The sequence below is a fragment of the Guillardia theta genome, assembly GCF_000315625.1.
Source record: "Guillardia theta CCMP2712 unplaced genomic scaffold GUITHscaffold_12, whole genome shotgun sequence".
NCBI classification, from domain to species: Eukaryota; class Cryptophyceae; order Pyrenomonadales; family Geminigeraceae; genus Guillardia; species Guillardia theta.
In genome coordinates, this window is record NW_005434662.1 from 621,629 (window position 1) to 631,388 (window position 9,760).

The 9,760-nt window shown below is 56.7% G+C and overlaps 3 protein-coding genes and 1 non-coding gene across 4 annotated transcripts in view; 2 read left to right on the forward strand and 2 right to left on the reverse strand.

Annotated features, from left to right (window-relative positions):
• Positions 1 to 954: 954 nt before the first annotated feature.
• On the reverse strand, positions 955 to 1,037 carry GUITHDRAFT_t31. The gene has a single exon. It is a non-coding gene; the product is annotated as a tRNA-Leu (tRNA).
• A 645-nt stretch (positions 1,038 to 1,682) lies between these two features.
• Positions 1,683 to 3,690, forward strand: GUITHDRAFT_159337 (hypothetical protein; the record flags this gene model as incomplete). Its single annotated transcript, XM_005838135.1, has 10 exons — positions 1,683 to 1,832; positions 1,880 to 1,963; positions 2,008 to 2,118; positions 2,164 to 2,241; positions 2,288 to 2,322; positions 2,383 to 2,503; positions 2,768 to 2,911; positions 3,090 to 3,149; positions 3,311 to 3,355; positions 3,404 to 3,690. The coding sequence occupies 10 exons, from the start codon at positions 1,683 to 1,685 to the stop codon at positions 3,464 to 3,466; spliced, it is 891 nt and encodes a 296-aa protein (XP_005838192.1). The 3' UTR covers positions 3,467 to 3,690.
• Positions 3,691 to 6,240: 2,550 nt separating this feature from the next.
• GUITHDRAFT_66277 (hypothetical protein) lies at positions 6,241 to 6,393 on the reverse strand (the record flags this gene model as incomplete). The annotated part of the gene is made up of 1 exon (XM_005838136.1): positions 6,241 to 6,393. One exon carries the CDS (start codon positions 6,391 to 6,393, stop codon positions 6,241 to 6,243), a length of 153 nt encoding a protein of 50 aa, XP_005838193.1.
• A 2,409-nt stretch (positions 6,394 to 8,802) lies between these two features.
• GUITHDRAFT_103131 (hypothetical protein) overlaps positions 8,803 to 9,760 on the forward strand; it is a gene marked incomplete at both ends in the record, with an annotated part of 4,374 nt that continues 3,416 nt past the window's right edge. The window contains 6 exons of the mRNA XM_005838137.1: positions 8,803 to 8,950; positions 9,009 to 9,084; positions 9,136 to 9,313; positions 9,366 to 9,440; positions 9,569 to 9,627; positions 9,676 to 9,703. Coding sequence (XP_005838194.1) covers positions 8,803 to 8,950; positions 9,009 to 9,084; positions 9,136 to 9,313; positions 9,366 to 9,440; positions 9,569 to 9,627; positions 9,676 to 9,703 — 564 coding nt within the window. The remainder of the gene's footprint in view (positions 8,951 to 9,008; positions 9,085 to 9,135; positions 9,314 to 9,365; positions 9,441 to 9,568; positions 9,628 to 9,675; positions 9,704 to 9,760) is intronic.

The following is a 9,760-nucleotide window of genomic DNA, read 5'->3' on the forward strand; positions in this document are numbered from 1 at the left end:
GTCGCAAGGGGTTTTGAGCTCTGATCCAAGGAGAGCGGGCGATGGGAGTTTGAGGAGAGATTGAATGTGTTGATGTTTGTATTTATTTATTATTTGAGTTTATTAGACTCTTAGAATGTCATAGTTATAAGAGCTATTCCCGCTCATCTCTCGCCTATTGATCTGTCTAAAGGGGTTCCCAGACTTGGGAGGTCGGCTCTTTGTCCTATGGGCCCCGTAGTCCAGGTTGCTTCCGAATGAGATGCTTTCAGTGTTTTTGTCCTCCGTTTGTAATGTTTATGAATATGATCAAGAGTTACGATACACTAGGTTGGTTGAGACGGCAGCGTCTCCGGCAGCATAGCGCGACACCATCGCACAGAGCATGAGGTCGTCGACTTCTTCTGCCGCTACAGTGAAACTAGTGAGCCCTTGAGTCTCGGTGAGGGAGGAGGAACGGTTGCGAACGCGGGGGGTAGACTGCGAAAGAGGCATGACGCTGAGGGAATGGCGGAGTAAGATGGTAGAAACCGGTAGAGGGTCAGACACGAGGACAGGGAGATGCGAAAAAAAGATGAACCTCGGAGGAGGGAGCAGGAGGGAGGAGCTGGAGGGAGGAGCAGGAGGGAGGAGCTGGAGGGAGGAGCTGGAGGGAGGAGCTGATGGGGTGTTTGGGAGCTTGAAGCTTTTGTAGGCCTGTAAGGGGGGCGAGAGGAGTAAAGTCAGCATGGTTGTAAAAATGAACTCCAACGATACTCTTTTCGATGGGTGAAATCATCACAGTGGTAAGAAGGTCATCAAAGCACTTCTTTTCGATAGAAAAGGTTTGGAGCATTTGGAATCACTCGTTCTGGCGAACCTTGCGACGTCATCTTTACTACATAAGTGACCTACAGGTCCTATTAAGTGACCTACAGGTCCTATTTTGGGCAGGAAAAAAGTATGGCCGGATCTACCCACCGCTGAACAAAAGAATGCAGAGGACGGGATTCGAACCCGCGCCTCCGAAGAGATCGGTGCCTTAAACCGACGCCTTAGACCAACTCGGCCACCTCTGCATACAGAAATCGTGCTGCTCAACATTTATATACCCGGTTTTGTCAAATGACCCCTTGTGTTTCCCCTATTTCGCTGGTCATGCAAGGGGTAGGGTTACCCGGTTTGCAATCGACCCCACCCCCCCTCTGGACTTTTCATGGACCGGTGAAGAATCACTTAAGAGTGCTGGCACGCTGGCACGAGGCCTGGCATGGCGAGGATGGAGGCGGTGGGGGGTCATGGGGAAGCTGCTGAGAGAGCCCTGCCTTCATGCTGCCTCCCGATCTCTTCTTCCTCCTACTCCATGTCTGCTCGCCCAGGGCAGGGTCTCTCCGCCTCCTCCTCCTAGGGAAACTAGGAGTTCTTGTACATCATCGTTAACCCCCCTTCGCCATCCCGATAGGGTCTCTCCCTCATGGCTGGCAATGTTGTCTCATGATCGAATATGTGCTCGTTGTTCCTCTTTGTAATGTGGTCAATTTCTCAGCGAACAAACGTATCAAACTCCATGCCAAACAAGATTAGTACCATCAAGTTTGTTCTGTTCTGTCACTTAGCAACACTGCAACTAACTGATCTCCCAATACCCCACAAGCATGCTAACGATGTTTCTTTTCAGATCCGCCATGGCTGAACGACGAGATCGCGCTCGCTCCACCAACACGATGAGTTCGATTCCCCCGGAGAACCTGCTCATGGGGGTTCCCAAGAAGGGAAGGTTGCACGAGCAATGCATGAAGCTGCTGGTACAAGGAGCAGGACTGGAGCACAAGCGACCTGAGCGTCTCGACATCGCTCACTGCACAGACCTTCCGGTCGAGTCTCCTGCCGTGCTGCCGGGGTGAGTGATGGCTGCCTGCAGGTCACGCTCGTGTTCCTTCCCGCACACGACATTGCTACTTACGTGGCGGAGGGAAACGTCGACATGGGGATCACTGGGATGGACGTGAGCTGAGGATGTGCAGCTGCCTCTTGCTGACTCCTTGCAAGGTCATCGAAGAGACGGAGCCGCAGAACAAGGACCTCTCGATCGTTGCCAAGCTCGGCTTCGGGCAGTGCAAACTCGCGGTGCAGGCGCCTGCAGCGGAGGGGCTGAAGGATGTAAGTGAGATCGCCGACGTGGCGGCCTTGACGAGGCTCCCGCAGGCTTCTGTGCTCGCAGGCAAGCGAGTGGTGACGTCATTCCCGGCGATCGCAGAGAAATACTTCAGCAAGTACGAGAATGTGAGACTACTTGACCCACCCCAGCATGGGCTGACGACCATGGCAGGACAGCACTGGCAAGACGAAGATCAAGTTTGTCAGGTGCTGAAAGGCTTTGCTGGGAATCTGCTTCCTGACTGTTTCCTTCCTCTCCTCCTGCAGCGGGAGTGTGGAGGCGGCGTGCGGGTTGGGCCTGGCAGACGCTGTGGTTGACCTGGTTGAGACGGGAACTACCATGAGAGCGGCTGGACTCGAGATAGTGGAGACCATCATGGAGACAGAGGTAGAACAGGAGGAGGGGGAGAGGAGGAGGGAGAGGAGGAGGGAGGGAGAAGACGGAGGGAGGGAGAAGACGGAGGGAGGGAGGGATAGGAGGGAGGGTTTGGAGGTTTGAAGGGGTGGAGTTAAGGGAATTTCGAGGAGAAGGGGGATGAGTGAAAACATGAGGGCTAGGGAGAGGAGGGAACCAACGGTAGAGGACAAGGGGAGGAGCAGTCAGGGTTGTGGCATGTTGGCAACCTTGAGGACTCAAGGGAGTTCTGCACAGGCTGTTCTGATCAAGAACGTCAACACCCCTTATCCTGCCCTTGTTGAGACTATCAAGAAGAGGATAGAGGGATATCAAACGGCAACCAAGTATCAGATGATCCAGTACAACGTGCAGCGTGAGAACCTTGAAAAGGCGCTTGCAGTGAGTCCCACTCCTCTCCCGCTCCCTCTGGTCCTTCCACTGCTCCTCTTATGCTCCTGCTCTGCTGCAGCATCCTCCTTTCTCTACTCGTCTACCCTCCTTCCTCGTCCGTGCAATGTCCCTCCGCTCGTCCCCTCCTTCCCCTTTCTCTGCGCCTGCTCGTGCTGACTTGCAGCAGATCACCCCAGGCAAGCGAAGCCCGACGGTGTCGGCGCTGGAGGAGAGCGGATGGTGTGCGGTATGTGCAAACAAGAGGATGGAGGATGATGGAAAGGACAGAAGAAAGGAAAGGGGATGGTCAAGGGAAGCAGAGAGGGAAAGGGAGGCGGGCAGGAGCATGAAGGGGGGTTACATGAAATGAGAGTATCTGCAAATATAGAGGTGCTAACGAGGCCGCAGGTCTCTGCACTGGTGCACAAGAAAGACGCGGCGAAGATCATGGACGTGCGTGTGAAGTTGGAGGAGGAGGAGGAGGAGCTAACGGCGTTGCAGGAGCTCGAGCGCGTGGGAGCAGATTCGATCCTTATCTTCTCCATCAGCAACTCCCGCATGTGAAGTATGAGAGGAGAAGCAGGTGGCCAGGAGGGAGGAAGAGGGTTGAAGGAGCGGAGGGTTCGGACATACTTGGGGGAGGGGCCTCTTCAATCCTCCTGGGAGAGGGAGGAGGAGGAGGAGGAGGAGGAGGAGGAGATGAACGAGGAAGGTGGAGCATCTTCAAACAGCAGCGCAGGCTCTTGTCCAGTCAAACTGGGTAAAGTTTGTAAAGAGCAAGTGAAATCACTTCTTGCGGAAATTCTTAAGATCCCCAAAGCCCGAGAAGAGGTCCGGCTTCTGCTCCTCCTGCTTAGCGGGGGCGCGATGCTCGCTCGAGGGGACGCGCGTGACGCCTGTCTGTGAAGGATGAGCGGCAGGAGCGTGAGGGGCCGGGTGCGAAGGCATGGCATCGTGAGCCTGCGAGAGAAGTCAAGGCGACGCAGGAGAAGGAAGGGGGGAGGGAGGGGGGGAAGGAAGGGAGGGAGAAAGAGTTTAAGGAAGGTGTGGGGGCAGGCACAGCAGAGGAGCAGAGGCAAGGAGAGTGAGACGAGAAGGACAGGGGGAGGTGGGGGCAGTGAAGTTCAAGGGGGCAGAGGGGCAGAGGGGCAGAGGGGCGGCGGCAGCAGCAGCAGCAGCAGCAGCAGCAGCAGCAGCAGCAGCAGCAGCAGCAGCAGCAGCAGCAGCAGCAGCAGCAGCAGGGGAGAGGGTTCTACCTTGCCAGCCATCTGGGCCATCATCATCATTTGCTTCTGGAACATCATCTGAATCTGCGCGACCATCTGCTGCCCCTGCTCTGCAGTCATCATCCCGTTCATAACCTGCTGCTGCACCATGAAGACCTGGACCGATCGCGTCACCGGCACAGCACAAGTGGAGGAGGAAGGAGAGGAGGAGAGGAGGAGAGGAGGAGAGGAGGAGAGGGCAGCAGTGCAAGTTCTGAAGCAAGCGCGGATGGTGGGGGTAGGGAGCCATCAGAGGGCGAGGGTACTACCTGCTGCTGCATCATCATGAACGCCTGTTGCTGTTGCTGTTGCTGCTGCGGTGACAATTGAGCACCAGCACCAGCACCAGCACCAGCTCCAGCTCCAGCTCCAGCTCCTCCACTTGCTCCAAACCCTGCTCCAACGCCTGCACCTACTCCGAGTCCAGCTCCAGCCCCAGCAGCTTGTAAGCCCGGGGCATGACCACTAGCATGCAAGTCGAGATGCGTGTGCCCGCTAGATCCAAGCAGGCCGCTAGTAGAGGAGTGACTGAACCCGTCCCTCGCTCCCTCTGCCTTGGCTCCTCCCTGCCCATCCATCATCAAGGACGAGGGAGCCTTGTGGGCCTCGGCAGGGCTCGCCTCCTCCACAACGGGAGGAAGGTCGGAGACCAGGTCGGCAAAGGGATCGTCGAATCCTCCCGACGGCTTGCGGGCGATCGGCTCCGAGCCTGCAGGAGGATGGTGAGAGGAAGGGAGGGCAGCAGCACAGGAACCACCGGACGAGACGTTGAGGTTGAGGCCTGACAAGGAGAAGGCAAGTGAGCTGGCGGAAGAGCACAAGGACAAAGATACCTGAAAGTTGATCCGACAGCCCCCCGCTCCCTCCTCCTGCTCCTCCTCCTCCTCCTCCTGCTCCTAGAGAGAACAGGTCCTGCCCTCCTGCTCCCCCTCCCCTCCCCTCCTAGCGAGAACAGGTCCTGGCCCCCGCTCCCTCCTCCTGACCCTCCTCCTGCGCCACCAAGCGAGAACAGGTCCTGTCCTCCTGCTCCTGCTCCTCCTCCTGCTCCTGCTCCTGCTCCTGCTCCTGCCCCACCAAGTGAGAAGAGGTCTTGATCTAGGCTATTCGATCCGGCCGGGGCAGCAGGCTTGTTTCCTCCTGCCGAAGCCGATGCCGGATGGAGATTGGAAGACGAGGAGGTGCTGGAAGTCAAGTCTGCCTGTGCGAAGGGATCGTAGTTGGGGTCTGAGAAGATTGCGGCGCTCGCAACTGCAGCGTCCACCGGGGGAGGGACGGGAGGCGGGGGGGGACGAGACGGGGCGACGATTCGATGGACAGCAGTGGGAGCCATCGCGCTGTGTTCATTGTGCGACTCGACAACCTTCTGAGGCGGGGGAGGTTGTGGAGGCGGCGAGCTGAAGCCGAAGGGGTCATCAGACACTGACGCGGAGGCAACATTGAAAGCAGCTGTGCTCGTCGACGCACCTCCGGACTGGATAGCATGGGACGATGGAGGCTCATCCAGAGAGAAGAGATCCTGCTGGGCAGGTGGCGGGGCCTTCCGGACAGCGCTAGAGGAGCCGAAGGGATCGGCAGGCTGTGCATGGTCCATGGAAGAGGTCGCAGGCGCGGTCTGGTTGAAGGGATCCCATGACGAAGACTGAAGGGACCCGGCGAGCTGCTCCTTGGGCTCCGGGGCGGCAGCTGAGGAGGCGAAAGGGTCCCATGAGCCTCCACTGAACGCTGAAGGCTGAGGCTGGGCCGCTGGCACTGCACTGGAGCTAGACAAAAGGTCGACTGTGGGGGCCTTGCTCACCTCTTGGGTTGGCTGGTTGCTGGCAGGAGGAGCCGCTGCCGTGGCCGAGGAGCTGTCGGCGACGTGGTTCTGAGCGGCTGGTCTGCTGTGGTCGGAGGGGGTGAGGAACCAGCGCTTGTCGTAGTACTTCATCTCGATGAACCTCTTCACTCCTTCCCTGTCGCTCTCGTCCGGCTTGGGGAACAGCGATGGGTTCCAGTCCCCGAGGTAGACGGAAGCATCCTTCTCATTGCCTCCCTTCGACTCGACGAACTTCACCTGCCAGGAGCAGCCCAGGGTCAACGGCATGCGGGCAACAAGGGATAGATGTCAACCTCCTCCAGCGTCCAGTTCGACATGGTGATGCCCTTGCACTTGTGCTGGAACTCCCTGTGGATCCCAGCGCAGTTGGTACAGACGAAAGTCCCGTAGTCCATGCAGATGGAGGTCATGCTCTGCGGTGCACCGTCACACGAGATCCGACATCGCGCAGACGGACCTTGGCATTGCAGTCCGCACATTCCCTGCTCGTAGACTTCTTGTACTTGTTCAACCTGTCCCGCAGCTTGTCTTGAGAGTGGCTCATGTTCCTTCCAACTGCCCCGACCAAGTCAGTGGGATGTCTGCGGCCACAGCAGACGCTGACCGCGAGGAGCGAAAGGCTGAGCAAGTGAAACTCACGACTGAACTATGAGATGCTGGGCAATCTGACACAAGACATCAGTCATTGAGAGGTAGAATTTGATTGCATAACTGAAGCATCATATCATTGCCCTCACCCTGCCCCTCCCTCCCTCCCCTTCCTCGCCATCTACATAGGTACCTCTCCACATTCGTCCCGCCATTTCTCTCTATCTAATACCCATGGCGTACAGCTCATCTCCACTGGTAAGTGTACGACATTTGTTTGAGAAATCGTGATACCAAGTCATATGCATGTAATTCTCACTCCTTGAGATTGCAAGGGTTTGCCTTCCTCTTCACAAGATCCACTCTCAGATCTCCGTTCATTTCTCAACACATCTTTCCTACGATCTGTTCTTCCCTCAACACCCGAATCTCCTGCTGCTATGATTTCTCGCAGGATTTCAAACGCAACTCTTCTGACCAATAGCGCCTCCTTTTGCATTCTCTGTCTCTACCAAATGTATTTCTGAGATTCAAAGTTGGCAGTAGCCTTGTACCCAGCCGTTTAACGCTACGGAAGCTGGAGGAGAGGGAGGATTCCAGGATAGACTGAATGTAAGATGCGAGGGACCGTCCCTCTCTTTCATCGACAGCGGTAGGAAAGGATCCGCGAGCTTGACATCCGAAGGTAAGGATTCTCTGCTAGGAGTCTGTATCCCATGCCCATTCTCCAGCTCTCCATGTGAATCTTGAGTGACTATGTCTCAAGAAACCCATTCATCTGACTGTGCTGCTCACTGGCTCTTTTGAAGGTGCAGAATCGTCCTTTCCCTGCTGTATTCGGAGATTTCGTGACACCGGAGAAGCTGTCCTCGGGGAACACAAGTTGATCGAGTGCTTATGAAGCAAGGCAACCTCCAGGAACTTGCTTGCAGACCATGGTCTTCTTCTTCTTGCTCTGCTCCGCATCTTTTCGCTAATCTCACCATGCAACGCGGCTGGTTACAGGAACCTCCACCGCAAGCCCTCTCATTTCCTCGCTTTCCCCTCCAAACTGGAGGAAGGCTGTGCGGATGATCGGGTGATGAGGGTGGGAAAGGTGGGGGTAGGTATCCCAGGAGTCATAGGGGTGGGGTAGGCACAATAAGCGCTTGGTGGGTGGGGTGAAGATGAGTAAAGTAGGACTGTGGGTGGGGTGGTGTACCTTCAAAACGAAACAAATCATACAGGAATTGAGGGGTGGGGTGTATGACTAACATGACCATGACCGGTAGGGTAAATGATGGAAACTCCTTGTAGGGGTGCACAGACAGGGTGGGTGTTTCTTAAGTGATCCATAGACGGGGGGTGGTTCTGGGAGGAACGAGGGTCCCCTTCTAGAACCTTGGGTGGTTCTGTACAGCAGGGGTATTGTCAAATTTGTGAGGGTAGGGGTATTCTATGGGAGGGTACTTCCCTATGAGGACGATGCCACAATACAAGATAAATGTAGGGTGGGTCTTCTAAGACTAGGGTAGGGGTCAATATGGACAGGGTAGTCTGGGGGTCTACGCCTTCTCTTGAAGTCATTTGGAAGGGGGTACAAACTGAGGATAAAGAGGGGGTGATCTGGGACTATGGGAGGACTTGACAGTACCGGATGTTTTCCCTGTGTTCACGGGGGTAAGGGTAGAGGGTAGTGACCAGGGGAGTGAGGGTGACTGGTTGATGACAGGGTGGGGTAGGTGGTACAAGGGGTAGTATGATCTATCCCCACTTGGTCATGAAAATGGCTGCTACCGGACGGGTCATGCAGTGTGAGGGTGGGGTACTTGAAGATAAGAAAGGGGTAGAGCGAATAAGCACCACAGGTCTACAGGATCGGGCCATGGCGGAGGAGGGGGTGGCGATGAGGAAAGCGTTTGAGGAGGAGAACATGTGAGAACATTTCTGACTTCCTGCTCACAACAAACTTCATGCTGCCTCATGCTGACGACACTCCTCCTGCTCGCCCCGCCTGCCCCTTCCCCCACCCTCCTCCGTGTTCAACTCCTTGTCGACTCTGATTCCTCGTCCTTCCATTATCGGCCAAGTCACACGATGCTCGTACTGTCGATCCTAGCTGTGCCATGAGACTGTGCGATCAGTGTGATGACTAGGATGACAGGGGGGGAGGAAGTGTACCCCGTGCCCGTCTTTCCTCGACCTCCAATCTGCTCAATCTTTACCAGCGCAAGGAAATCCGATGGGCCGTCATGGGATTGGTGGCTGTTGTTGTCCTGGTGATCTTCTTCAGCGCCGTTGGCAAGGAGGACAAGTCGAAGATGAAGCCTGTCATGTGCGCGGGAGGGAACGGGACGCTGCGGAGGATCTCGAGGGAGGCCTACGACTACTGGTCGAGAGGTGAGAACATTGCTATGGCAGGGGCCTGTGACGAGCACGCGCTGACGTCGGCGGGCAGTCAACCCCAAGGCTGAGAGGAGCCTTGTGATCATGCTTGGAGATGGATACGGGCCCGACGTCCACTCGATGAGCAGGTAGATCGGCAGCAGGAGCTGGGGAGGTAGAGAGAGTTATGTGGGAGGCAGGTCGGTGATGAGGAAGATGCTGGGCAACGAGAGCTACAGGCTGCCTCTTGACGACTTCCTCGTCGGCACCTCCATCACCTCCGCCCTCGGCAACGTCATCACCGACTCGGCGGCAGGGGCGACGGCGTACGCCAACGGCGTGAAGACGGTGAACGGAGCCATCGGGGTAGAACCAGCGGTGAGGAGGAGGCGGCGGTAGTGGAGGAGCTCTGAGGATGGCGACTTGGCAGGATCTGTCTGAGCATGGCGTTCGCAAGTGCGCTGACTCTCTGGGAGGGACGAAGAAGACTCCAGACTGTCCGGTGGTGAGCCCCAGGGTTCCACAGAAGAGCGAAGGAAGGGGTAGAGAAAGAAGAGGAGGCGATGGGGAGGGGAGGAGTGCAGGATACAGGGAGGGGAGGATGAGGCTGGAGGAGGTGATGTGTGCCCCTAGGCCGATCAGACGTCATGCTGCCCACTGAAGAGGATCGCCAACGCCTTCGAGGGATGCAGGTAGATGGAGGCAAGAGGCTGCCGGCCCGTACTGATGCTACGCTACAGGGCAAAGGGCATGGCCACCGGCCTTGTTGTGACGACCCTCCTACCTCATGCTACCCCTGCTGCCTGGTTCTACCCCTGCATGCCT